This window comes from Suillus bovinus (assembly GCF_016758785.1).
Source record: "Suillus bovinus strain UH-Sbo-P2 chromosome Unknown EDB93scaffold_5, whole genome shotgun sequence".
In the NCBI taxonomy this organism is placed as follows: Eukaryota; Fungi; Basidiomycota; class Agaricomycetes; order Boletales; family Suillaceae; genus Suillus; species Suillus bovinus.
The window spans coordinates 319,857-344,614 of NW_024542061.1; the positions used below are offsets into that span (position 1 = coordinate 319,857).

The 24,758-nt window shown below is 46.7% G+C and overlaps 10 protein-coding genes across 10 annotated transcripts; 4 read left to right on the forward strand and 6 right to left on the reverse strand.

The window, feature by feature from the left end:
• On the reverse strand, nt 1-2,547 carry EDB93DRAFT_1238066 (uncharacterized protein; the record flags this gene model as incomplete). The annotated part of the gene is given in 15 exon segments (XM_041451508.1): nt 1-139; nt 464-675; nt 732-784; nt 836-956; nt 1,005-1,020; nt 1,047-1,176; nt 1,225-1,291; nt 1,459-1,548; nt 1,597-1,681; nt 1,736-1,923; nt 1,943-2,134; nt 2,234-2,256; nt 2,306-2,385; nt 2,439-2,481; nt 2,544-2,547. The coding sequence occupies 15 exon segments, from the start codon at nt 2,545-2,547 to the stop codon at nt 1-3; spliced, it is 1,443 nt and encodes a 480-aa protein (XP_041312036.1).
• A 470-nt stretch (nt 2,548-3,017) lies between these two features.
• Nucleotides 3,018-4,157, reverse strand: EDB93DRAFT_1077321 (vacuolar import and degradation protein-domain-containing protein; the record flags this gene model as incomplete). Its single annotated transcript, XM_041445305.1, has 4 exons — nt 3,018-3,081; nt 3,133-3,409; nt 3,501-3,825; nt 3,882-4,157. 4 exons carry the CDS (start codon nt 4,155-4,157, stop codon nt 3,018-3,020), a joined length of 942 nt encoding a protein of 313 aa, XP_041312037.1.
• Nucleotides 4,158-5,251: 1,094 nt separating this feature from the next.
• On the forward strand, nt 5,252-6,814 carry EDB93DRAFT_1100510 (uncharacterized protein; the record flags this gene model as incomplete). The annotated part of the gene is made up of 6 exons (XM_041447015.1): nt 5,252-5,433; nt 5,519-5,606; nt 5,986-6,114; nt 6,178-6,309; nt 6,368-6,400; nt 6,473-6,814. The coding sequence occupies 6 exons, from the start codon at nt 5,252-5,254 to the stop codon at nt 6,812-6,814; spliced, it is 906 nt and encodes a 301-aa protein (XP_041312038.1).
• On the reverse strand, nt 6,715-8,218 carry EDB93DRAFT_658569 (GTP-binding nuclear protein RAN). The gene is made up of 7 exons (XM_041457023.1): nt 8,109-8,218; nt 7,925-7,962; nt 7,832-7,868; nt 7,502-7,761; nt 7,317-7,444; nt 7,163-7,262; nt 6,715-7,103 (listed from the first exon to the last, which is right to left on the reverse strand). The coding sequence occupies exons 1-7, from the start codon at nt 8,146-8,148 to the stop codon at nt 7,062-7,064; spliced, it is 645 nt and encodes a 214-aa protein (XP_041312039.1). The 5' UTR covers nt 8,149-8,218; the 3' UTR covers nt 6,715-7,061.
• Nucleotides 8,219-8,812: 594 nt separating this feature from the next.
• EDB93DRAFT_1120779 (Spc19-domain-containing protein) lies at nt 8,813-9,686 on the forward strand. The gene is made up of 4 exons (XM_041448508.1): nt 8,813-9,020; nt 9,070-9,147; nt 9,200-9,346; nt 9,396-9,686. The coding sequence occupies exons 1-4, from the start codon at nt 8,880-8,882 to the stop codon at nt 9,594-9,596; spliced, it is 567 nt and encodes a 188-aa protein (XP_041312040.1). The 5' UTR covers nt 8,813-8,879; the 3' UTR covers nt 9,597-9,686.
• EDB93DRAFT_1120783 (uncharacterized protein) lies at nt 9,677-11,454 on the forward strand. The gene is made up of 3 exons (XM_041448509.1): nt 9,677-10,362; nt 10,417-10,927; nt 10,977-11,454. Exons 1-3 carry the CDS (start codon nt 9,726-9,728, stop codon nt 11,020-11,022), a joined length of 1,194 nt encoding a protein of 397 aa, XP_041312041.1. The 5' UTR covers nt 9,677-9,725; the 3' UTR covers nt 11,023-11,454.
• A 559-nt stretch (nt 11,455-12,013) lies between these two features.
• EDB93DRAFT_1246158 (uncharacterized protein) lies at nt 12,014-13,066 on the reverse strand (the record flags this gene model as incomplete). Its single annotated transcript, XM_041452412.1, has 4 exons — nt 12,014-12,604; nt 12,727-12,913; nt 12,972-13,023; nt 13,054-13,066. The coding sequence occupies 4 exons, from the start codon at nt 13,064-13,066 to the stop codon at nt 12,014-12,016; spliced, it is 843 nt and encodes a 280-aa protein (XP_041312042.1).
• A 320-nt stretch (nt 13,067-13,386) lies between these two features.
• On the reverse strand, nt 13,387-16,034 carry EDB93DRAFT_1246159 (uncharacterized protein; the record flags this gene model as incomplete). The annotated part of the gene is made up of 7 exons (XM_041452413.1): nt 13,387-13,692; nt 13,738-14,115; nt 14,168-14,362; nt 14,414-15,087; nt 15,136-15,529; nt 15,587-15,817; nt 15,873-16,034. The coding sequence occupies 7 exons, from the start codon at nt 16,032-16,034 to the stop codon at nt 13,387-13,389; spliced, it is 2,340 nt and encodes a 779-aa protein (XP_041312043.1).
• A 2,334-nt stretch (nt 16,035-18,368) lies between these two features.
• EDB93DRAFT_1295999 (MFS general substrate transporter) lies at nt 18,369-21,324 on the forward strand (the record flags this gene model as incomplete). Its single annotated transcript, XM_041454618.1, has 19 exons — nt 18,369-18,515; nt 18,565-18,638; nt 18,699-18,764; nt 18,820-18,868; nt 18,918-19,051; nt 19,104-19,151; nt 19,202-19,226; nt 19,279-19,307; nt 19,359-19,376; nt 19,437-19,606; nt 19,655-19,770; nt 19,818-19,882; nt 19,997-20,019; nt 20,072-20,105; nt 20,152-20,307; nt 20,363-20,420; nt 20,475-20,551; nt 20,602-20,749; nt 20,802-21,324. Coding segments are annotated over 19 exons (1,773 nt in total), but the record flags the coding sequence as incomplete, so codon positions are not given.
• A 287-nt stretch (nt 21,325-21,611) lies between these two features.
• On the reverse strand, nt 21,612-24,569 carry EDB93DRAFT_1325447 (uncharacterized protein; the record flags this gene model as incomplete). Its single annotated transcript, XM_041455036.1, has 10 exons — nt 21,612-22,152; nt 22,209-22,546; nt 22,612-22,888; nt 22,943-23,090; nt 23,141-23,198; nt 23,319-23,452; nt 23,505-23,613; nt 23,669-23,986; nt 24,285-24,340; nt 24,395-24,569. The coding sequence occupies 10 exons, from the start codon at nt 24,567-24,569 to the stop codon at nt 21,612-21,614; spliced, it is 2,154 nt and encodes a 717-aa protein (XP_041312045.1).
• Between the last annotated feature and the right edge of the window lie 189 nt (nt 24,570-24,758).

The window sequence follows — 24,758 nt, forward strand, 5'->3', positions numbered from 1 at the left end:
TTATGAAGAAGAAAAGTAGACCGTATACAGGGCAAGGACAAGGCCTCCAAGGCCTTCTACTGCCTCTGCGGCGGGCGGTGGACAAACGTTGAGGGTACAGACCTCGGTCAAAACCGAGCTTGCCAAAACAAGCGACTCCCTATACAGTTGCATTCAATGGCATCAATTGCGTGTGACGCCGGAAGATTATCAATCATCGGCACGTCTCTACTAATGAACTAACGATACGTGTACATGGTCTATGGCAGCACAAACTACGGAAAAAAACTGTATATGAATTCTCACCCGAAGAGAAGTTTCTATTTGAGTCCGAATACAAGCTTCCAGAGCATAGAGAAAACGCAACCGACGATAGAAACCATCAAACCAACAAGTGCATAGTCCCACTTTCCTTTGCTGGTAAAACCACTGCTCTCCACCTACCACCTTGAAATCTTCCCAACGTGGTTTTCGCATGATCCACCAGTAGAGTGAGACCATACCAGGGAACGTGGCTAAATTTTTGGCGCCAGTCCGATTGTCACCTCGATAGTATGAAAAACAGGAAAGGAATATGGTGCTCGCCATACGCTTTTGAATCCAGGTGTTGTAAAAGGTTGTAGCCTTTTGGGTGACTTGAAGTGATTTCGCCTTGCCATTGATGATGGGCGTCATCAGCTTGAGAATATAGCTGACCTACCGAAGAGCTTCATGTTTGATCACAGTGACTGCAACTTTCTAAAAACACATACCTGAGTCTCAATAACGAAAATAAGGGAAGCATGAGCCGAGGCACTGTTGGGCCCTGACAGATTTATCAGACAATGTCAAATTGCAGTATCAGCCAACCACTGACCCACGATTGTGAACAGGTTTGGAAACCCAGGGAAAACTGTTCCATAATAGCCACCTTCTGATTCAAAGTAGTGGTTAAGAGTGCGGCCACCGATTCCGCGGAAGACTACATCTCGTTCAGCCTGTACAATATCAGATATTAAGTACACGTGAGGGAGATTGAAAATCACCAGGTAAAAGCCGGTGCTAAAGATGATTGCGTCAAGTGATACCTTTCACCAGTCTTGAGAACGATGCCATCCTCGACAATTTCTTGGATTCCGGTCCAATTCAGATCGATGTTGGGCTGGTGCAAAGCGGCCAGGTAGTTTGAATCAAGGACGATGCGTTTACATCCAGGAGCTATTTAGCAGGTGTCAAATGGGCGAGCCAATGTTGTAAATTGCTCACGGTATGTGGGAATCAAGCTATCGCGGTATTTTGCCGGTGCGGTACTTCGGATGTACCACGTCAGGAGCTAAAAATTATGATTAGAGATATCAGATACATGGGTTGGAGCTGATGTTACCTTCTTGAATACTGTATTTACAGGTAAACTTGCGAGGAAAATACCCCATAAAAGATCACCCTGGGATTGAAAAAGTCAGTTTGAGGCAAGACGAGAAGTGTCTGAAGTGTACATACCGTTATCATCATGAAACTTCTATATGCGTACATGAGAAAGGGAACATGAGCAAATGCCCACTTGACCCAGTTTGGGTGTTGATAATTCGACTTTTTAGCGTTTCAGCACGATATTCAAGCACAAGAATAAAAACATACTTTCGGTGCAATCCATTGTGGGGTACGACAAAAGTTTATGACCCGAGTTGTAGGCTCGGCCGCAATGGCCGGTACGAACTGAGTTCTAAAAAAATATTTAACACGTGGCATTTGATAAGCAGAAAAAGGGACAATTTACGCAGAGCAGCCATTGCCGATGACGCCGACAGTCATGCCTTTCAAATCTACGTCATGCCTCCATTGAGAAGAATGCCAGACTGGTCCAGATCTAAATTTATCATTTCCCGGAATATTCGGATATACCGGCTTTGTGAAATAGCCGACAGCTTGTATGACAGCTTCCGCTTGGATTTGTGTAACCATCTTCTAGCGTCAGGTCATGCACGCCGTTTGCTTCGTCCCATTCAACGAGCTTAACGCAGGTGTTGAATACTCTGCGGGAAGCTAGGTCGTGTTTTCGATATATTTCCTCCCAGTATGCGCGTATTTCGGGCTGCGTAATGTAGTAGTTTTTCCAGTATGGATTTGGTTCCGTCGAAAGGGAATACCAGTGCCCGGGAACATCGGACCCACAACCCTAATCGGGAGATTAGATAGTCACACTACTGGATATGTGTTTTCCTGTAAGCACAACACATTCATTTCGATTCATAGTATGCTCTCAATCGAGACTCACTCGCCATGTTCCACCGATAGATCCTGCTTTTCATAAATCTGCGGCAAAGGTCAAGTTCTCGTCCTACAGAACCATGTTTAGGTTGGCTTACTATAAAGTTATCATGGCGCAACTTGCTTCTCAAGTTCATGGCCATGGTAATTCCAGCGATCCTGTTTAAGTATTATGCTCCCATTTAGCCATTCGCATAACAACAGGAACGTACCCGGCACCAACTATAACCACTCGAGGTGTATCGCAATTCATGTCTGACAGTTAATATTTCGCTTGTCGTGGGTAGAAAGAAAAGATGCGCAGCATGGTTACACGCCCATGGGAGCCTAAGTCGAGGCTATGCCTTGCACGGACCGAGTACGGACATTTGATTGCTACGTTTTCAGTAATAGGTTGACGTTACCTCTACGAGTGTCCTTGTGACCAGCCAACCAAATAGGATATTCCTTTCGAGCTCATCCAATCGTTAAGATTCAGCTTCTTTGAGCGCTTGCTGGCGGACAAAATCCGGAATGTTGGAAATGGCGATGCTTGTCAGGAATGACAGCACCAAGTTTAGGATGACGGCACCGAGAGTGATAGACAAAGATAAGACCGCATGTCATGTAGAACACATCAAATACAGAGAATGAGTGGAAGATGATATCAGGACAACAAACAAGAGGGTAACTAGGAAAAAATTAACATACTCAGACAGAGCTTCGCCACAGATCAATCAAGTCCATTCCAGTATTCTGTGAGTAGCGCGTTTTTACTATACAAGCAAAGTAACGCTCCACCCCCGAGCGTCTCATCGAAACTCAAAGCTGGAGCTAAAGCGTTCCGGAACATGACTAAGCGACAATTGTTGATATCTGGAAGGGTCCATTAGAAGCATTAATCTCACAAAAAAAAAATATACGTACGGTTCAGAGTTCTGATGGAAGTAAAATCCGCTCATTGTTGCAGCAGGAGGATGAGATCGTGGACCAACTGATAGGCCTCGGCCTCCTCGTCTGACACTGGAATCCCTCCGTTTCCGCACGGTAGGCATTGTCTCCGTTTTCCCAAGGGATAGCGAATGGGACAACGGCGAATCATTAATTCCGTCCTTATCCAGCGGAACGGACTGTGTAACTGGGCGAAGCGCGGGGGCGGACGAAGGAGGTTGGGGATTGAAATCGACACAAACATAATAAAAGCCTGGTCACAGTAGAAGCACGAATTGCTATGTCAGAAGCTGCAGATCCCGGCCACGTTGTGACCCGCGCCTAATAAAAAGGTAGGCGCTCACCTGCAAAACTTGCGCCATTGATATCTTGTACTCTGTGATTGGGTACTAAGAACCGTTCCTTCCATCTCATGAAGACTGCGCCACGATCGCGATCGGGGATTGTTAAATTCGGCTTTTTCAACTCGTTTTTTACATGCCGAAATGCAGGGAAGCGCTGCCAGTGAACCATGTCCTCTTGTTCATTGGCGCCCCAATTTTGGGTCAGAAATCCATAACGGCTGCCTATGATCTCTGCGTCAAAATAAGTAGTCAATTCAGGCCAGTCATCTGTTAAACCGCGGATGCGAAGATATCCACAAAGAAACGAGGAAGAAAAGTCTACATCCTGATAGGAAAATGAGCTGCGCCGAACAATAAGATTGATCCTCGAATTCGACGTACAACAATGTTGACATTTACTTCGTAGCTATTCCTGCCGCTTTTCTGTGTACCCTGGAACACAGCACCAGGATATAAGCAGTGATGGCCTTGGGAGCGCACGCGAATATGCGTGATGTCAAGAAGGGGGTTTGGAGAAGAGTAAGAGGTATTTGTATGCAGAGAGTGAGAATCCGTGGAGACATTATTGCGGGACTGGTAGGACAGGGGTCTTGAAGATGTGATAGCATGAGTATGGATGGGTTTGGGGGTGACAGGTATGGTCGATTGTGAATACATAGAATGGGGGCAAGATGTGATAGAAATTGGAGGAGAAAGAGAAGAAATTGTTGGACTGGGTGTAGGAGCATCATCCATGTCTATATCATGGCCAAAGATGCCTTGCAAGTCTGCAATATAACTGAGCGGTGCGCTATTGAGCTGGCTAGAGACAGCGGGAGGGGTGGTTCGGATAATTGAAGCGCTGGCATCGTCATCTGTGAAGACATCATGATTTTGTTGTCCTTGTGGTTGCATATCGCGACACCAAGCACACATAGTGTTGGAATCGTGGTCGTCCTGCATGAGCACAGCATTGGATGAATCGAGTGGATTATTACAATACAAGCAATATTTGGTTGCCTGAGCAGCCTCTGCTGGTATTTGATCTTGTATGACAGAGCATGTGTTTTCTACTGGCATATTGTTGAAAGCTGAACTTGGGAAAAGCTGAAGTGGGTGCGTCGTACGTCTGGTTGGCAACTTGGGTATGTTTATGACAGATTTGGTACCTGACCCGTTCACGTGCTCTTCAGCTTTGCTCAGGCCAACTGGGGCTGACAATTAAGGGCGCCAATTATGGACGAGTCGCTAAAATTTTCTATACCATCACTTTATCTATGCTCCACACTGGCGCTCAGTTGGAAAGCGCGTTTGTTGGTCCAGGCCCAGCATGGTTCATCATTGACGCTCATCGTATGGCAGTCGAGTTGACATTCGAATCTTGCACCATGCTTCTCAGACGCTCGGCGCTTGGTGCATGCACACGAGAAGCTGCAGCTTGTCACAATTTGGCATCAACTCGTGAACGTTCCACCCAAGATCATCGTAAACAAGGAATCGCCAAGCTTCGACTTGGGCGCTTCTGCTGTAGCGTGGCTATCTAGTACGTACTATTGTCAACTGGACAGCTGCCACAACAGGAGTCCACGGATCATTGCAGGTGCACCATGCACCGCAGTATTCGTGATATATATAGGGTCTTCACAAGTTGGCGCCTGGATACTAGTCGGGCGTCTGCACGAGGGGTTGAACAATAGCAATAAAGACGCACGACACGCAAGCATACTGTCCTTGCTAGTGCCAAAATCATCGCTTCGTTGGCGGCTATCATCATGATCAGGCTATGCATGCTTATTCAAGATATTTTCTGGCCGTCGCGGTACAACCGTGGCAGTGAAGACCCTGCAAGTCGACCCTGGACTCTGGAGGGCAATCGGTCACCTAGCGCTAACCAGTTGAGCATGCTCGAGGGATCGACCTACAGGACAGGCTTCCTAGCAAGCGCCTACACGTGGTGCGGTGCAGGCCAGCCTAACGGGATCGTTTGCTGTGTTTTCTCTCGTCATGCTAGTGTGTGGACAATCATTACGACTCGACAGGAACCTAAAAATTATCCTGGCATTTGAGTTCAACGGTCCGTTTGGAAACGCTTTCCGGCATATACGTGTGGCGCCCCTAAGAGCCGATGTGAGCCTATACCATAACTGAAGCTGTGAAGGCAAGTACTATATGCTGCCAGGTCCGTAAAATGCCGATTTATATTGAATCACAGCTAATCGTCGGGAAGTTGCTGAGGTGGTCCCTGTGCAATTGTTGCCTCGCGGTTCAACGCACAGTCTTCGAGCGCTATCCACTAAGATATCTTGTAAACATTCGGAAGATTGTGTCGTACATTTCGCCTCCGATCTGACGGTTTTAAATGTATGCGGGGTAGGTGGCTTTAGTTTCCGCAATGTCGACGGGGATAGTACGATCCTGGAAGGAATTATAGCGTAGTCGTCGATTATCCGCTTATGAGTCGTTCTTATCTGATTGATTTCTTTGTTCGAATTTCTTGTCTGTAAAGATACCGCCAACCGCAATTGTATACCAGTACTTGCTGGAAGTCGTCGCAATCATACTAATGCGCCGTCGTGATCGTCGGTCTTCCACACATACGCAATATTCTTCCACCACAGGTCCCAGTGCCAGCAAGGTGCGGGTATCACTGGCATTCAATGTCATACGGATGTCTAACCATCAAGCTTACTGATTTTAGGTACGAAGTTCTACTAGTAGGGTCACTCATCGGCAGCCCGCGCAGCGTCGCAGCAGGGTTATCAACAAAAATCGAGAACTTGAAGGGGAACAAAACGTCGGAGGCGAAGGTTTTGATGATCTTATCCATTGGGTATGTCAGTGATCATTGTGCGGCCATCGGATTAGTCATGTTGTCGACTTTCGATTAGCAAGATGATGAGGCAATCATCAGTTTCAAACAAGTACTTTATCACGAAGAGCCCACAGCAAGTGAAAAATTTGTCTCCCAAGCTAGTTTTAATTGAATTATACAGAATCGCAGGAGCTTGACATGGTGTGAATCCTCTGTTGACAGAGAGGGAAGCACGATGCATGATACCGTGACCCCACAGGGAACGTGCAGCAATACGGCTCCTGACGATTATGTGAAGGATTTCCTCAGCTCCTTGCGGCCTAACTTGGAGTCCAAGGTTCAGGAGTTCAAGAGGATCGGCCTTGATGCGAAAACCACACTAGACGCCTTCATCCGGTGGCAGGCATCCGAACAGGAGAGCTGGATTTTCTCCCAAAATCTGTACCTCCAACTTACTCCGTTGGAATTCAGTGGATTGATGCTAGGCATAGAGAGATTGTCAGATAGGGGCAACGGGGCATGATCACAACTGTATTCCCAACAGTCCGTTGCAAGTTCTATTGCCACAATCTGCAGGAGAAGTAATCGCGTGTGTGGTTCGAATACGTTTCATGAATGTGGGTAATTGCATTTGCACTGAGCAGAAAAAAAAAGTTAAGAAAGAATGTACCAATTGGATTGGTGGCTGGTCAACATGAGATTTAATATGAAAACCACAGTATGGGGTGCAACGGTCGTATCAAAGCGTAAGTATACGGTGAATCACGAGATCACAGTTCGTCATCTTCTTCCGGGAGCGGAACAGCCTCCGCCTGGTGCAAAGGTACAATTGAGTGAGTAGCGCTTCATGGACAGGAAAAAAGTGACATACCTTCTTCAACTCTTCTTCGTATTGTTTCATCAACTCAGGGTCAACGTGAGCCTCAGCAGGGGCCAGGGCAGGGGCCGCTACGAAGTCTAGATCGTGGTTACTGCATGATGTCCATTAATTAAATCAAAGTGGCGCTAGTTGAGAATGGACGTACCCAACCAGCTTCCTTGCAAGCCACAGGAACGGTTTCTCGAAGTTGTAGTTTGATTTGGCGGAGATTTCAAAGTAGGGCAGGTTCTTTTTGCGGTTAAATGTAACAGCGCCTGTCTTCACTTTGCGCTCCTAAATTTATATGATCGAGTCAAAAGTGGCCACACGAAAGATGTGATCTTGACTGACCTTAACATCCACCTTGTTTCCACACAGTACGATGGGAATGTTCTCGCAAACACGCTCAAGATCGCGGTGCCAATTTGGCACATTCTTATAAGTGATTCTGGAAGTGACATCAAACATGATGATGCCACACTGGCCCTGGATGTAATATCCATCACGAAGACCACCAAACTTTTCCTGTCCAGCAGTATCCCAGACATTGAAACAGATCGTGCCGAAATTTGTGGAAAAGGAAAGTGGATGAACTTCGACACCGAGAGTGGCTATACAAAGAAGATCGTCCGGGACCGTATTATTATAGCTATTCTGTGGGTTTTAAGGCGCATAACTTACCGATGTACTTCTTTTCGAATTCACCAGTAAGATGGCGCTAAGTATCGGGCAAATCAGATTGTGATCGCTGAGACGCGGAACTGTATTACTCACCTTCACGAATGTGGTCTTGCCGGTACCACCATCACCGACTGAGTTTTCCCGTCAAAGACGCGACAGATATCGCAATAAGAAGCACGCGATGTTTTGGAAGACATGCAAAATCAAGATGATCAAGAATAAGCCACAGAGCATCAGCATCATGATCACTGCGAGCAAGATGCGTACAAGCACTTACCAAGGACCAGCTTAAAAGTAGGAATCTGAACGTTTGCCATGATAAGACTGTCGTCGTTGGAGAAAGAAAACGATGAACAAGGGTCAAAAGGCAGAAATCAGGAGATGAGATAAGGTTTGGTTGCCACTTTGACAAGAAATTGCCCATATATAGAAAGTTCCCACGTTTGACGATGGAGCTGCATCGCGCATCATCCAAGTCTCAAAGATGAGTTCGATGGATTATTAGAGTCGATTCGGAGAGCGTCAAGAGTTTTACTGGAGACCAATCAATCCAGTTCAGACAGCGTTAAAAGAATCAAAGTTTCATTGGAAAGTAAGTACAAAGACTACAAGGATATATGTATGCGTCATGGTTTCACCCAACCGTCAAGGCCACATAGTAGCAACTTTCCCGAAGGAAAGCGGGTACGGAAGATACAGGAATATGACGCCGCACCATCACAATAGCTCAGTCCTCATCCTTTGCAACGAATCAACACCGTGAGGCAGACTCAGTCACAAAGAATATAACGAGAACGAACCAAAGCAACAACGCTCAATCTTGTGAACGCCCCGAAGAGCGCCTCGCTCCATCAACCAGAAAGTAACAACGCCATTCAGAAGAATGAACCTCTGTGCTGTTGGCTAACGCTTCAGGCGGTTGAATGGACACTGAAGAATTTCGTTAAAATTTACAGCTCATTATATACTCATTTTTAAAACTCCGAAAGCCCCGACTCGCGTTTGCCCCGATAGGCTCGTCGTGTAAGCGCGGGTGCGGGAACTTCAAATGTCAAGATTGTCGACATTACCAAGACCAAGAGAATCTGTGTTTGCAGGCGGCTTCGACCCATATCGTGGCGATGTTAATGTCGTTTGTCCACCAAACCTACGCGAGTGCGTCCTTGCTATGGAAGATTGCTGCGAGGAAGTAGGTGGATATTATCATAACGCGCTATAGTTCACACCATCATTATTAGGCGCATGAAGCTCAACAACTTCTTCGAAACGGGACATTCGATCTGCCCCGCATGCGCAAAGTCCTTGAAAGCCAAAGGGTAACACCATACTAGCTCTCCTCGCAAGTACACACCGTGTAACTCGTTACAGGTATTCCTTCTAATCGACGAGGGCACAGTGCACAGATATAAAGCTGATCTTGCAGACGAGATTGAGCCTCAGATCAATGAACTTATCGACCGTGCAGAGAAAGGTCTCGGCGCTTTGACTCGTCGAGAGGGCTTGATTCAAAGCAAAGTGAGCAATTTACCTCTTATCTTGCACGATCATCACTTGACATGCGAAGGTTGAAGCTGCACAGGCTATGCAGTCTAGAGTCGCGACGGCACCCACCTCAAATAAGCGTGAAGAAAGGCGTCTGCAAATGCTTGCAAAGCAACGTCGGCGACTAGAAGATGAAGTAAAGGTTTTGGAATCAGAGATACTGGCCCATACAGGGAACAAGCGTAACGCTTCGCGCTCCTTTGGGGTACCTGCAGCGCCTTGATTTTTTTCGATATTATGCATACAAAACTGTACTTATTCTGTATTTTTTTTCTGATGTGGTAAATTTGACTCAATTAGTATGCAAAACTGATACTTCAGTTCAGTCTCTTTTACTTACCCTCACTATCGCATGATGTGGGAGCCAGAGCTCCCGCGACCGTTGCCAGCGTGCTTCCTCCAAGAAGTCTTTTCCACACCACCGATCTACGACCTCATTTTATGCGATCTGAGCCCTCGCACCCTCGTGTGGCTTTCGCGCACATGTCGTTGTGCACACGAGGCCGTAACTCACTTTATACGCCGTGCGTACAACATCAATCGACACTTGTCTCGTTATTTCCCGGATCCCCTTGCATTTCGATCCCTCCAAGCACGCACCGGACTGATCATTTCAGGCTCCAATGCGTTGCAGTTCCTTGATAGGAGCTTTTATCCCGAATCAGACCTTGACCTCTACGCTCATCCTGGTCACGTTCACGAGGCGCTAGAGTGGCTGGACTCTGTTGGGTATACATACCAACCTGAAGCGTGGCAACAGAAGGACTGGCATGACGAAGTTTCAGCTGACTGGGACGGTACAACAAGAAGAGTCAACCGACACGGAGAAATGATGCTCAATGGTGTACCAGACCCCATGTACTCTGAAGTCGCAGGTGTTTACACGTTCACGCGCTCTGTGGATATGGATACAGAGATGGCGATGCTTAAGGTTCAGGTTATCGCAACAAAGTGCAATCCTGTCCAGACTATCACGCAATTTCATTCAAGTTTGTTAAACTGTCGCTTTTCCTTTGAGCATATTTTTGACGCTTTACTTGTAGCTTGCGTGATGAATATCATTACGTTCGATGCAGCTTTCTCTTTTTACCCAGTCGCAACCTTCGAGGAGCGAATGGCTATCCGAATTCCCGGGTCGAACCAATTGGATGCCGTCGCAAAGTATCTGCGGAGGGGTTGGAGAGTCTATGCAGTGTTCGGGCCGGAACATGTCACTTATCCCCAATTATTTCTTCTGGACGAGAAGAGGTGGGTGGGTGATTGTCACTGCTGGTCCATTCCTCTGGACACTACGGGGGTCACGCCCCGCCCAGTATTGTCCACATCCTCCGAACGCTTTTCCTGGGACCCCTCAGTTCATAATGGTTGGATAATGGAATGCGAAGGCGATTCCACCCCTCAAGTACCAAAAATTCGCACCCATTTAGTCATGACCACTGTTTTCCGTTATAACTATAGCTTCCCTGACACCGAGCTTGCCAAGGCAATTTGTAGATGGTCGCTCTCCCAGGGCAGCTTTAACCACACATGGTTAACAAGACAGAATTGGATATGGTGTGTTCATCTCGACCCAAACTGGTGCATCGCATTCACACATGTGTAGGTTCGACGCTGAAATTCCAAGGTTCCGGAGAGCTGAGTGCTCATAGGCAGTAAGGCTTCAAATGTACGAATTATTGGAGAAGATGAAACATGTATTGTTGGGTACAATTTTTTTTCATGACAGCTAGCTGCTGATTTTCAAAATGCCAACCCTCACATTTGTTGGTCGAACACGAGGTGAGACCTTTCAGTGATGTCGATCGTAGTATTAAGACATCAGACAAGTCGAATTTTGGTGAAATGACGTTCGCGACGAGCTCTGGTCATGACCTAAACAGCCAGGACTGAACAAATATTGAAGTGCAGCTCAGCGCTCAGCATCCAAGGCCACCCCTGATATGGCAATGGATAATCCACCAACAAGTACAATTCGTTGCCACCTCCGTTTATCGAATCATTGGATAATACTGTGAGTGGGAGTCTTGAAATCACGAGGACATCTGTAATCTTGTTTCTTCACACCCACAAATGACAATTTCTGGGCGTGTGCACATGGGGGGGGGGGTTCAACAGATCATAATTTGAGTCTTTCACGATATATGTTCGCGAGTCGTGATCTATAACAAGGCAATTGTGTGATAAGAAAGGTCCTCCTCCGAGGAGCGGAACAGCGAGTCTCGGTGCAATAATAGCACGAATAGTGCGCGAAGTCCAATCGTGATTAACAGAAGACGGAGACAACAGAACATATTCAGAAAAAGAGAAAGGGGAAGACGTAGAACCGTCCATGAATGCTGAATTGGCTTCTCTGTTTGTATGTAGCTTGCGTTTACGCAGCCCAAGCTTGTTGACGACACTTTCGTCAATCAGAAATGTCATCTTCTGAATCTGTCTCATCGTCGAGCACTGATGATGGCCTTGCTGCAGCAACGGCTCTTGTCTTCAGTTTCGCTGCGATGGCGTCCGATTCTGTGAGTGTTTTGTAGGCCGAGGCGTCGGGTGCTCCTTCGGTGCATTCTCTCGACTGGTGCGACACATAGAATTTCCTGCATTTGAAACAGCCTTTATGTTTCATCAGCAATGTGCGTTCAGACTCTGTTAGTGAACCCAAGCGAGAAGACGATGAGCGCTAGTGGGTGCGGCGCGTCTAGATGACTTGTATAGGTCTTCAGCTATCTTTCTATGGGCAGCGAGGTCTTCGAGACGTTTATCGTCGAGATATTTGACCTCTTCGATCCATGCCTTGAGTGTGAGGTTGTCGGCGAGATTCGCCCTAAGTACAGGAATGGTCAATTCCTCGCAAATGTTTGCTTCGAGTTGGTTCCGTAATTGTGCATCTGTCAGGTGTGTCGTACTGCCATATAACAACGCGTTCTGATTCTGTAACTCTAGAGCCCACTCATAGAACGGCCGGTTTCCCTGTTGGGATCCAAGAACCTTTCTACGAAGTTTGGTGTCCCAATGACTTTCGAGCCAGGCATTCTTGAGGGCCGTCATGTATTGGGTGAATGTTCCTCCGTCCAATGTTGCTCTTTGAGTCAAGTACCAAGTGCGAAGGCGAGGGTCTAACATTCCGAACGCGATCATTTTCACCTGGTCCTTGGCATCGATTTTTTTGTGCATGAAATACGTCGTACAGGCGTTGTCCCAATCACGAGCGACTTCCGGCGTGAGTTCGCCCGCCGAGAGCTTGGGCAGTTTATTGGGGGGCGGACTGCTCAACTCTTGCCGACTTAGTCATCGTGCGTGGATGGTTACGGGATGTATGCGTATTATCTGTATCGGATTCTGAGGAGGAAGAGTCGTAATACCTTTTCGTAGGTACAATATGGTGGGCGGGTGTATTGTCTGAAGAAATAGACGTCAGGGGGGATGAGGGTGGTTCGGGGACGGGTTCTGAGAACTTCATTGGCAGAATCATAGACGAGAAGAGCATGGGCCAGAAGACGACGAGTGGCTACCGCGCCGAGACCTGGAGGATTGCGAAGCCCTGGACGTCTGGGAGAAAGAAAGGTCTGAAAGATAGTCGAGGAGGGTGTAATTAAGCAGGACTTACGCATGTGGCAGTATGCGGCTTGTGTAAGCACGCTGTCGCTGAATGCGTGCGCCTGTGTAATGTCAAACGCCAGTTTACCCACCTGCGTCCTCCATAATGTGATCCAAACAACTTTAGGATCCCATTGGAGTAGGCTTCGGTGCACGTATGATGTCTTGGGTGAGAATTTCCCCCATGCTTGAATCATAGGCGTCATCACCACTTGCTATCAATTGTCCGTACCTCGCGATACATTCGCGGTGCCCCACTATTTAGTCCCTCCATTGAATATTTTCAACAAAACGCCTTCTTGTGAAGAAGCTTTTTCAACCTCAGCAGGCTAAAGTCCCTAACGTGTAAATTTTGTTTGAGCACGGAAAATCATTGCAGAGCACTCATCCAACTCAGAATTCTCATCTAGAGACACAGATCTGCGCTAGATAACAAGCTCCTCCAATCTATACAGCCCAACCCCGAGTGCGATCTGTTGTTCTTGATGTTTACGTCTTTTTCTCCATTCGTTCGGAGTTTCCTTCGGCGTTCCTTCAGCTCTCTCCTTCATTATTCGGCTCTGAACTTTGGCAAAGGGTTCCAATGCCCCTCGAAGGTGCCCCATACGCTCATGAAGTCCTACCTCGGGTTCTATATGCGACATGATACTTCGAAGCAGTTCGTGCGACGGAGGGAATTGCAACAAGGAAACAAACGAAGCGTCCAGCAAGACTTGCAGGAAGGATATTGTCTGTAAAACGTCAGACTTTATCTTGGCTATTGGACGTAAGCATACCTTATCGTATGGTGGGGCCACTCCGCCACGGTGTTCTATCGAAGCATTCGATGCCACAGATTTTAGAAGAGTACGAAGGTATTCCTCGGTTCCACCAACTGTCCAGCCGTCCAACAATTCTAAGATCAAAATGAGATCTTGCGCGTCTGTCAAGTGTTTTCTGATGGCCAGACGCAGGGGAGCAGGGGATGTTGGATATGAGACACACATCAGCATATAAGCTGATAGAGTTGGGGTCCAGGATTTATTGCCGTCTACATTCATGACCTCTGGATCGATTTGTGGTTCTCGCTGTTCATCAATAAGCGCCTTGGCGAGGGAGATCATTTCATCCTCGGATATATCCACGACCGAGTTGAACGATGACATGATACTTTCCTATTGCACGAGCTATTATTGGTCATATCATGCTAAAGACATAATCACCCACCCAGTCGCCGTGTCGTTTTAGTGCTGTGAGAAGCCTGCCTTCTACCATGCCTGCGCTGACGACGCGACTTTCAATCAAGTGACGTATGACACGCGGAGAGTATTGAGGCTTGTTAGCGTATTCCTTTACAAAGAAAAGGGCTAGAAGCTCTTTGACAAAAACGTAGCCATAAAGAGCTTCCGACGCCGCTCCGTCCTATTGGCAAACTCGGCATCAGAGACTCTGACTGAGACTGTAACTGCGTACCGGTGTCGAGATTGACAGTACATTACTTGAGGATGACCCGCTAGCTGAAGTGTGCCCCTTGACCCATCTGAAAAATGCTTCATCCGCCTTATGAGGTTCATTGTGCTGCAAATGATTCGACATGTCGACAAGCAGTTTAGATCTAGGGTCATTGTCCGCTAGCGTTTCAGCTTTAGGATTCGGTGCCAGCCATTCAGAAGTTGCGTGAGCTTTTCCGATCGCACCAGCGATGGTAGATTTCACGTTCCGATCCAGGGGAATAATGTAAACTATGGAACGATATGAAGAATCAGAGGTCGACGGGGCGGTCCGTGAAACATTTGCAGGGCACAATGTTAATAATACTTGTCCTGCATCTGCGAGCAGTAAGCTCATATTAATGCCCATTTTGATGCTCGGCGCAAGAGCGGATGGTATTGGGATAGCATGTGATGCAATAACTACACCGTACCGCATGTCCCAGAGAAGGATTGATATCTCTGACGATGGTGTATCGGTCATGGTGGCGAGGAGAACCAACGAAGAATCCAGTGAAAGGAGACACATGCCGCGTCCAAAGGAATGAACATTCGAATGCGATAATTGGGCCAGAGATAATGTCTTGCCAATCTGTGTTATGGATGTTTCTGGGCTGTTTACCTCGAGCTGGTAAGCAGCCCAAGTGTGCGATTCATCTTAACGATGTGAGAAATCTTCAATTTACAACAGATACAGAAGCTCACTTATGTAGCTCAACACCCCACAGGGACCACATGAAAGGGCGATAACGTGGTGTTGTTTTTTCGGTTCCGAGACTGCATGGGAGATCGAAACTTGGTTTTTGCTGATGATGGACATATCCTTGCCAGTGACAGATACAACGGACACGAGCAGGGTGGAGTCAGAGCTCGAGCAGAACACTGTTATGGTGTCTGGGGTGTTTTCATGAGGCGGCAGAAAAGTACATGATGTGCCAGGGAAGAAAAACACGTCTAGGAAATTTTGTTGATGCGGACACATGAGAGTGGACTGGATGTTCAACTCATCATCTGCGACACTGATATCACCAGTGGAAGATACGAGTAAAATGTTTGAACTTTTATCATCTGAGTAGATACGTGCGACTTCGTGAGGCAGCTAACGATTGCGTCAGGGTAGGATATGACTCGGGATGTTTTCATGAGCAAGACACACCACAATTTCGCGTTTGTCACTTTTTCCCGAGGTGCCACCTAATATTTTCTGCTTCATAATCCATACCGTCCGGTCCCTGTTCTTCGCAGCAACCTCTGGTGCGGAAGAGACGAGTGCATAGGTTGTGCATACACGCCCATCATCCTCTAGCGTACACCGGCTACTCGCAGGTCCAGAGAATGCAACATTAGATCCACAGGTGTGCGATGCCACTGTATGAAGTTCAGATAGCTTAAAACAGAAAAACCTCCATCAACACCTCTTTGCAGGAGTTTAGAAAACTCACATCAACGATATGTATGCCTTCTGCTTGGACGGTCACTGTTGCATGTCCGGGAAAATCGCGGCTGTATAACGCATATGTAGGATTGTGTACTTTTTCGTGCCTTGTTCTTGTTGAAACAGGGTAGCTTGATACCTGGAAGGGCTCTCCGATGAGTGAGCTCATCGAGGTCTGTGTAGAAGAACAGTTGTATTCCGAGGTGTCCGGGGAGCCATCCATCCGGGGTCTCAGCAAAGTATCACTATGGACCCGATTTGTCAGAGATTTTTTATAGCAACAACGGACGAGGCTAACTGGGATTACATAATTAATGTACTAATATTTGGTTGAGAATTTCTGCGTTTATGCTTCTAGCTTGCGTTGCAAGATGTCCGAATATTAAACTGGCACGTTCAAAACGTTGTTGTTCCTTCCTCCCATTTCCCCTCACCCTGTCCATTTCTTACATCCTCTCTCCCCAAAATTTTCTAGCGCGTCCCTCCTCAACCTCATCTATTCGTCCTCTTGCAATGTTGTCATCATCCTTATCTAATCTTTTTGCATGCATCAGACTCTTCTATAAATTTGACTATTTCTCCCATGATTTCACTTGGTATGAGGTTGCAAGAAACTTTCCGCAGGTAGATGCGCTGACGGGTGAATAGAGGACAATTACAATTTCCGTCCACTTCTTCAATAGATCTTCTTTATTACATCGTCGTGCGTTCGCATTATGTTGTGACTGGTAGCTTCCTTTGCGAGCTTGTCTGCGTTGTATGTAAACTAAGGAAGTCGTTCCTTTTCAATAGGCTCCGGACAATTTCAACCGTACTAATTAATGTAGGCAGCGATGTATCAATTGTCCATCGTGAAGCGTCCAGGAACTAAACCACGAGTTTTGGCTATCACAACGTTATTGCATCATGAACAACAGTAAGTATTTCTACATATATGCATGTGTCCTAGGGCTAAGGCGGTTATTTTGCCAGGGTGGCTCGGTCACTATCTTAAACTGAGTCTCATGCCAAGTCTAGATCCCATGCCGGTGACCCGGCTGTTGCTGTGATTTTACTCTTTCGGTCGCCAATCTTTTGTTGCGTCAGAAACATCTCACTTGCTATGCGTGGTTTCAAGATTTTTTTGGAAAGCCATGGTGAGTATTGCGACTGCAGTGCCGACTATTGAACAAGGACTTTTAGTGAAATCCCACGCAGTCATTGGACTACCGATGATTGAATTTCATTGGCTGACTCAATGTAGCACCAAAATTTCTGCGGCGACTAACGAACATTCGAGGGCGATAAGTGCCACATGCCGAGAAATCATCGACGACGGTTTCAGTGTCCCCTCACCAGCATATACTGTTCTCCTCCTTTGCCCTGTATTAGACTCCAAAGCTGCCCAAAGTCATAGTATTGAGATCGACCTCTACACCAATTGGAAGGTATCATCGCAGAAAAAATCTATTTATGTGTTTGTCGTGGCCCCCAGCTCCTGTCTATCGCATGATTCCTCATTGCAAGCTGTCGATTAGACGGAGCAACTATTTTCCTTCGTCTATAAAGGGCTGTATAGGGGAGACTAATTTTAACCGTAGCTGACGAGGGTCGACGTGGGGAGTTCAATGTCATTCTGTCATTCTGCCTGCACATTGTGACATTGAGTCATGCATCATTAACTCATTGGGCACAGTACGTGGTTTGTTGCTGTAATCGTAAACCGTTGTGCTTTTGCAAGAACAAAGTTCATTGGTGTTCATGGAGTTAAAATATGCTAAAACCTCTTGTTTCTATGACAAGTCGACATAGATGTTCATCAATACAGTATCGATGACTGGCCGCAGAGCTTCCGTGGTAAAATGTTCGGCTAAGCAGTGTCGTTACCCCGTCAACAAATTATGTAAATCGTTCATCGTTCAAACGTTCACAAGGTGGATCACCAGCTGCAGGTGCGTGTCTGGAATTGGGTTTTTGTAATTAAACTACGACCCTCACAGATTAAACGTTAAACCTGCGAAAACCTCCGAGTAATTAGACTACGGCGCCGCAGCGAGGTCCATCTGAAACTGCGATTCCCAGGACAACTGATTTGTTGTTGCATCAACAAAGCGGCGAAAAACCTCTGGTCTGCGGAAGGATTCTCTTCTCTAATTATAATTCCGAATATGTGACTAAAAGCTGACATGTGGTGGTGCGTGTCGAGCGGATGAACTTTACCCCTGAACACATTTTTACTTGCAACGGCGCGCCGATTTTCACATGCTTCACAAAGTAAGTCTTTCTTGTGACCAATCTTGTCTAGATGACTGAGTCAGCGAAGTCTTTTTGCTGAGGGCCGGCACCTCGGCAGAGTCGGCACATCTTTCGAGCAACACTTCTACTCTTAAGTATTACACGCAGACATCCACGAATATGAACCCACTTTCTTTCTACCCGTCCTCTTTTGGCGCTGTCAGTCCGTTCTCGAAATTCACTCGCAGTTTCCTCGAGTGATTGCCACTGACGAGACTCTTCACAAATGGCAGAGCCGTCATCTCCAGTACAAGAGGCCAAAGAAAAGCCAGGCGCATCATGGAAAAAGGGCGAGGAGCATGTCGTCCCCAAAAATCGCTTGGGCATCGTGTTTTTCGGCTTGATGTGCAGTACATTCTTGGCGGCTTTAGATCAAGTATACAATTCCTTATCTTGTTCGTGAAAATTGTCTCACATTTCGCAAGACCATTGTAGCCACAGCCTTGCCCACAATCGTAGCGGACCTTGGAGGGGGAAATAACTACAGTTGGGTAGGCAGGTTCGTATATGCCAGTGCAAGTTTGGCTCGATCACACTCTAATAATATCTTTTCATGCAGTGCGTACATGTTGGCGTCCGCTTCTTTGGGCCCGCTATACGGCAAGCTATCCGACATTACAGGCCAGTACCATTTCAGTGCCATGCTCATTCACATCGTCCTTTGGAAATTAATGAATGAGATCTGCAGGCCGTAAACCCATACTATATGGATCCATCGTCATATTTTTAGTATGTTCCCAGCACGTGGGTCATATTCTATTTTGACATTATAGATCAGATTGGTTCAGCGTTGTGTGGCGCAGCACAGAATATGACATGGTTGATTGTCTGTCGTGCTGTGCAAGGAATCGGCGGCGGAGGCATCATGCAACTCGTACAGATCACTATATCTGACATTGTATCATTGCAAGAGTGAGTGTCTGTCAGTAACTCTGGTTTATCATGCATCTTGCTTATTTTTCAGTCGAGGAAAGTATGGCGGCTTACTCGGTGCCACCTGGGGCATAGCAAGGTAAGACCGACTCGTCACCATAAAGTTTAAAATTTCATCTATCTTGTCAGCGTTGTTGGACCATTAATCGGTGGCGTAAGGTTCCTGCATCCTCTGAAGATATCTGAGAATCGATGATTTGTTCTAGGTTTTTACTGATCATGTAACTTGGCGGTGGTGAGTGTTTGCATTCGGTTGTTGTTCGAAATTTTAATCGACGCGTACCAGGTGCTTCTGGATTAATTTGTGCGTTTGATATGCATTTCTGATGTTTGCGCTGAGATCAAGAACTCATTATTAAAACAGACCGACTGGCGGCTTAGCTGGGGCACTTTTATTCTTCAACTTGAATTTAAACCCCCATCAAGGAAGACCATTCCGCGACCATATCCGGGAATTTGATTTCGTCGGGCTTTTCGTGATCATCGCAGGTGTCATTTGCCTGCTTATAGGTTTCAACTCGAGTGAAACAACATGTACCGCTATCCTTTATGTTCTAAAAGCCAAATCTTACTGTTCTCTAGGGAAAAGTGCCGAAACCATTGCTCTCCTTGTTGTGGGAGGCACGTTGCTAATCCTTGGTGGCATCAATGAGATATATACAAAGCGATCTCCCATCATCCCTCCTCGTCTTTTCAAGGTGAGTTGTCGAGAACGCTGTTCATCTTGTCTCTCATACTTCGCCAGACACGCACAACTGGCTTGATATTAGTTTCTGTATTCTTGCATGCTGTGGTATTCTTCTCAGGTACGTCATGTGCGCAAATTTGGCTTGGGTCTTAGTAATTACGCATATGGCCATTCCAGGTTCATAGTGAGTATTTTGTAGACAGACTTGTACTTGACGATCTCATGCGGTGTTCTAGCTACCTTCCAATGTACTACCAAGGTAGATCTATCCCTTAGCCTTCAAATATGCACCTTGCTGACCTCAACACCAGTCCTTGGCGCATCGGCAACGACCTCTGGCGTCGAGTGAGTATTGAATATGTCGTTGTTTCCAAGTTACTAATTTGCTTAGAATGCTACCTTATTCTTTAACGGGCGCGCTCATGTCAGCGGTTTCTGGAATGATCGTGACCCGCACCGGATCCTACCGTCCTGTCATGTGGGCTGGATGGACTGTCATGACACTTGGTTGGGGTCTCATGATCATGCTGGACTATACGAGCACTACGTATGTCTATAGTCGCTGTCATAAGTCAGATGTTCACTATAGCTCTTTTAAATAGTGCAGAGAAGGAAGTATACCCCTTGATTGCAGCACTTGGCATCGGTTGCTTGTTCCAGGTGAGTTTACTACATTACCATAACAATCTGTACTCATCATCGCTGCTATGATAGACCCCGCTTATTGGTTTACAGGCGGCCATGCCCCTCAAGGATATGGCTACCAGTACAGGCACTTTCGTATTCCTCCGGTGAGTGTTACTCTACAGTGTGCATTTCGTTGGTACTTATTGGACTTCAGAACTCTTGGTGGTACGATTGGTATTACTATCGGGGAGGCTATCATTTCCAGTGTGCTCCAACAGAAACTGCTTGGCATCCAAGGCCTCACCATCGACACTTCCCCAGCAGCTTTGAATGATGACATCAGGCTGATCTCTTCTATTTCTGTCAGAAACATTTTACCATCTGTGTTTCTGGCTTACTTACCAATCTTACCAGAATATAACAGTGCGCGATGAGGTTATGCACGCTTACTCGCGGTCTATCAGCACGATTTGGTTGGTCAACGTGCCACTATCTGCGGTCGGTCTCTTTCTAGTTCTCTTTGTTCGTAGCTACACACTGCAGCGCACGATCATCCATGGCGGAGAGAAGAAGTCAGGAGACGTTGAGAAAGATGCCGTTCAAGCTACGATAGAAGAAGGCTTGCCAGTCATGGAGTCGGAACATTTTGAGAATGAAAAGATACAAGCCTCCCGTGATGACGCCACTGAACGCACACAAATGGACATGACAGACGACACTCCTAGTGTCGAGCAGAAGACGGAATCATAGAGCGAGGGCCAGGCGATACGTGATTATACCTTATGGATGGTGGTCTCTGGTGGTGCATGAAGTTTAATGATTCGCATAGCAATTATTTGAATGGCTTGTAAACGGACTGGAACATCATATGTACTTCTGTCACTTGCAAATCAACCGATGTTGATCATCTAGGAATATACTCATGTGTGGATGAAAAGTTCGATGAACCCATTGACTCGGTCCTTCCTGGGGCGTTCAAGAGGAACGGTTTGCGGTGATGTGAGTGAGTGGGGGCTCCAAGAACAATGTTTGTTGTGTAAAATAAAAAATAAATGACCGAAAAAGTTCCTTGAAAAATCGTAAAACTACAAGGCTACATAGGGTGGAAACAGATCGAACAGAGCAGCAGCACTACGATCATTGTTTATCATACACCTAAGGAAATTGCGCGCAATCACCCTACTAATACAATCGTACAGTCATGATCCGAGTTGTACTGAATTATCATGTATCTTGTAATTCCCACTGCAAGTTGCGTAGCCTAGCGGTACTCCCAAATCTGACCAGGGCTTCGAGAGTGGTTTGGGATGGTACTTCCTTCTGCCGAGAGACAAGCCCACGCAGCTGGCTCGCAACTTGGGGATGTTGACTCAAGAATGGAAATGTGGTTTTGCTTATTCCAGAAGCGTAGATCCGCAGACATCGGTCTTTTTCTGCGTGATTTGGCTCCTTCTCCGGGAACGTAACGTTAAGCTTTGATTTCACATTCAGGTCGAGAAGAAGAGCGATGTAGGGGAGATTCGATAGGCACTGGATTGAATCATGCGTGCGAGTGACCAACCCTAAGTCATGCTCATGGCAATTCTTCCCCGCTTTGTCGGAAATAAACATCTGTGAGACGCGACTGAGATCATCAGAGCCGAGGGCAGGATCGTCAAAATAGATGGGGATCATCTTGTCGACGAGCAGCTGCAGATGACAGCATTGGACCGCGCTTGTGCGATGCCAGTGCCGCAAAGTCCACTCTTTGGCGCTGCATCTAGCACTATACAGAGGTAATAATCTTAGATATAATATCACGATGCCTAGAAGCTTGCTCACCTCAACGAATCAGCGTCAGTTTGATCGGGAACTGGCGGTAAGATGAACTCTGTCATAGACACCCAGTGCGAGAAATTGATGTAAGCATGCTGAAAAGCTGCCTTGGCCTCCTCAACTGTCCTCGACCAGAACGTCTGGCCAAATAGGTACTCCAGGAAATCAATGACGGAGACCTTCCGGCAGTCTATCAGTTCCGCATCCCCACTTCCGTTATAGTATAAATCCCGGATCACGCCTTTAGGGGGGTCTTTGCGAATAAAGAGATCCTTAGCAAGAAGCAGCAAAAGCCTGCTTGCTAACTCCCCGCTCTGTCCTATCTCGACCATCCCACCATCAACCTTTTTTTCAAGATCCCCAAAACGACATTCAGATCGTTAGGCGTCCTATGGAGTATAATTGCTACAACGCAAGACAGAATGGGTTCTGATGGATAACCGGTGAAGGTCCACATCCTGTCTTCGGTCGTCGAGAAGCATATGCGCAGGTAACTGGCTACTGCTTTTTCGAGATAAGACACAGCATCGGGGTGGCCCAAGCAAACGTCGAGACCGAATCTCTGGGACAGTATAGCAAGAGCCTGGTTCGCATCATTTGCGTCAGATGCTATCGATTTGCAGAGTTTCTGGGCAGCCAGTTCCAAAACATCAGCGATAGTACGTTTCCCTACGAGTGACTTCCATCTATTCATGGTGGTCAACGAGATAGAAATCGAGAATAGAAACCTAGGGACAAACGGTGGACGACCGAATCCAACGATGTGATCAAAGCTTGCAACATTATTCGCCGATGTACTAGACAGAAGATCTGCATTCTGGTCCCAACCAAGATGTGTATAGGGCGGATAGAGGAGTTGGCCGGCTATCGCTACGCGCAGAGAATCATCTGCTAGATTGTTCAAGGTTGGAAACAGGCAGCGTATAGCAGGTACTTACGGATCGACTGAGGCGCTGAAAAATCTGCCACCTGCGAGGTCGTGGATGCAAAGACGACCTAGATTGATGCATCGCTTTTCTTGGAGTAGCAGTTGATCGTTCTGCCAATGATATGTGATGGACGAAAACCCTTTGTACTCATGTTGCTCAGAGGGTGGGCCTCATCAAATGCTATCACGAGTTTGGGATCATTATTCGAAACCTCGTCCTTGTTTTTCTCAGTAAATATATGTTGCAGAACCATCAGCATGTTGTTATAAGATGTCGTGACAAATGATTCGCCTTCCAATTTCTGCGCCACGATCTTCTCGTCTGATCACGCAGTGAGCTCAGATGGCTGCATCGCGCAAATTACAACAATTACCCGTGAGAGACATACTCCCTAACTTTGCGGCGGTCTCCTCTGCTGTTGGCGCAGCGGAGTTCACGTCTGTTTTCTCTCCGGGGTTTGGTATTTTGATCTTGGTAAGGGTCTGTTGCAAACTTTTTTAGTCCATCTGTCAATAGACTATGATTTTCCCTGCTCACCTCCTGATATCGAGAATGAACTTTCTGAAAGAACTCGGAACTCGCGTTCGAGCGCATACTGCACATGTGGTCATTCCATGATTTGATTACAGGATCAGGATTGCCAGAGCGTAGCCGAGGTAGTTTGCTGCTCAGATCCTCCTGAAGCGTCTGACATATGGCTGTAAAGAAGGCGCAACAACGAGCGGTATACTCGGCTTGAGTGCAGTCCGTATCTTTCGTCAATATACGCGCGGGCACTAGGTCTCGCATAGGGAAGCCCCGATCACTTGGATCACGAAGGTTCATGTACAAAACAATAACACCTTTGTTCCAGAGCTAAATTAGATGCTTTAGCAACCTGATACGAAAATGGACTGTAAAACGCTAACCTCGGTCATTAGTCTTGATTTTCCTGTACCAGAACTTTGGTCGATCGAACAGATTCATAGTATGGCCTATGCATGCCACCCGTGAACTTCACGTTGTTATTTTTCAGGTATTCGTAGAAACCGTCCACAGCCTTGCCAACGTAAGGTCTGACGAATGAATCGTAAAGAAAGTCTGAACAGTCCTCATTTAGGATACAACTGACCTGAGATGTGACTTTAAATGTTACAAGATAAAAGTCTCTCACCTTGAGACGACTGCACGGTATCGCTAGCTTGAGGTATTTGGGATATTTATGCATTTCTAGCAACTGTCAACAAAGGGACATTCATGTCGCTTGCTGACACGAACACTCACCGAGGTCAGCAATGTGGGAGAATGAGCGCGTCTGGCAGGCATGGCGGATAACTTCCAGTAGTAGTTGAGGGTGTTTCTGTAATGTTTTCTTCGTCGATGACACTTCCGTGTCAAGACCACCCTTCAGGTGCTCGCGTTTGAGCAATTTACTGGCCGCCGAAATAGTTTGTGACATGATCACAAAGTAGCAATTAGTCCCTTCATCTTCAAGGTCAGCTTCTTCAAGTACGATTCGATCGATCTCATCACGGTGTTCAGATGTGAGAGGCAGGGGTGTTATGGATCGTGTAATCTTGATGAACCTGACATGGTGCCGAGCGTGTCGACGCTCAAAGTTGGGGGCGCTCACATATTGTGGTTTGCG

Excerpts from the sequence above, each read along its gene's own strand:
- EDB93DRAFT_658569 (XM_041457023.1), bottom strand. The coding sequence starts at position 8,148 with ATGGCAAACGTTCAGATTCCTACTTTTAAGCTGGTCCTTG. Across the intron at positions 7,963-8,108 it reads TACTTTTAAGCTGGTCCTTG|TCGGTGATGGTGGTACCGGC; the intron begins GTAAGTGCTTGT and ends GGGAAAACTCAG. Across the intron at positions 7,762-7,831 it reads ATTCGAAAAGAAGTACATCG|CCACTCTCGGTGTCGAAGTT; the intron begins GTAAGTTATGCG and ends TTCTTTGTATAG.
- EDB93DRAFT_1120779 (XM_041448508.1), top strand. The coding sequence starts at position 8,880 with ATGTCAAGATTGTCGACATTACCAAGACCAAGAGAATCTGTGTTTGCA. Across the intron at positions 9,021-9,069 it reads TGGAAGATTGCTGCGAGGAA|GCGCATGAAGCTCAACAACT; the intron begins GTAGGTGGATAT and ends CATCATTATTAG. Across the intron at positions 9,148-9,199 it reads AAGTCCTTGAAAGCCAAAGG|GTATTCCTTCTAATCGACGA; the intron begins GTAACACCATAC and ends AACTCGTTACAG.
- EDB93DRAFT_1120783 (XM_041448509.1), top strand. The coding sequence starts at position 9,726 with ATGATGTGGGAGCCAGAGCTCCCGCGACCGTTGCCAGCGTGCTTCCTC. Across the intron at positions 10,363-10,416 it reads TATCACGCAATTTCATTCAA|CTTGCGTGATGAATATCATT; the intron begins GTTTGTTAAACT and ends CTTTACTTGTAG. Across the intron at positions 10,928-10,976 it reads ACAAGACAGAATTGGATATG|GTTCGACGCTGAAATTCCAA; the intron begins GTGTGTTCATCT and ends ACACATGTGTAG.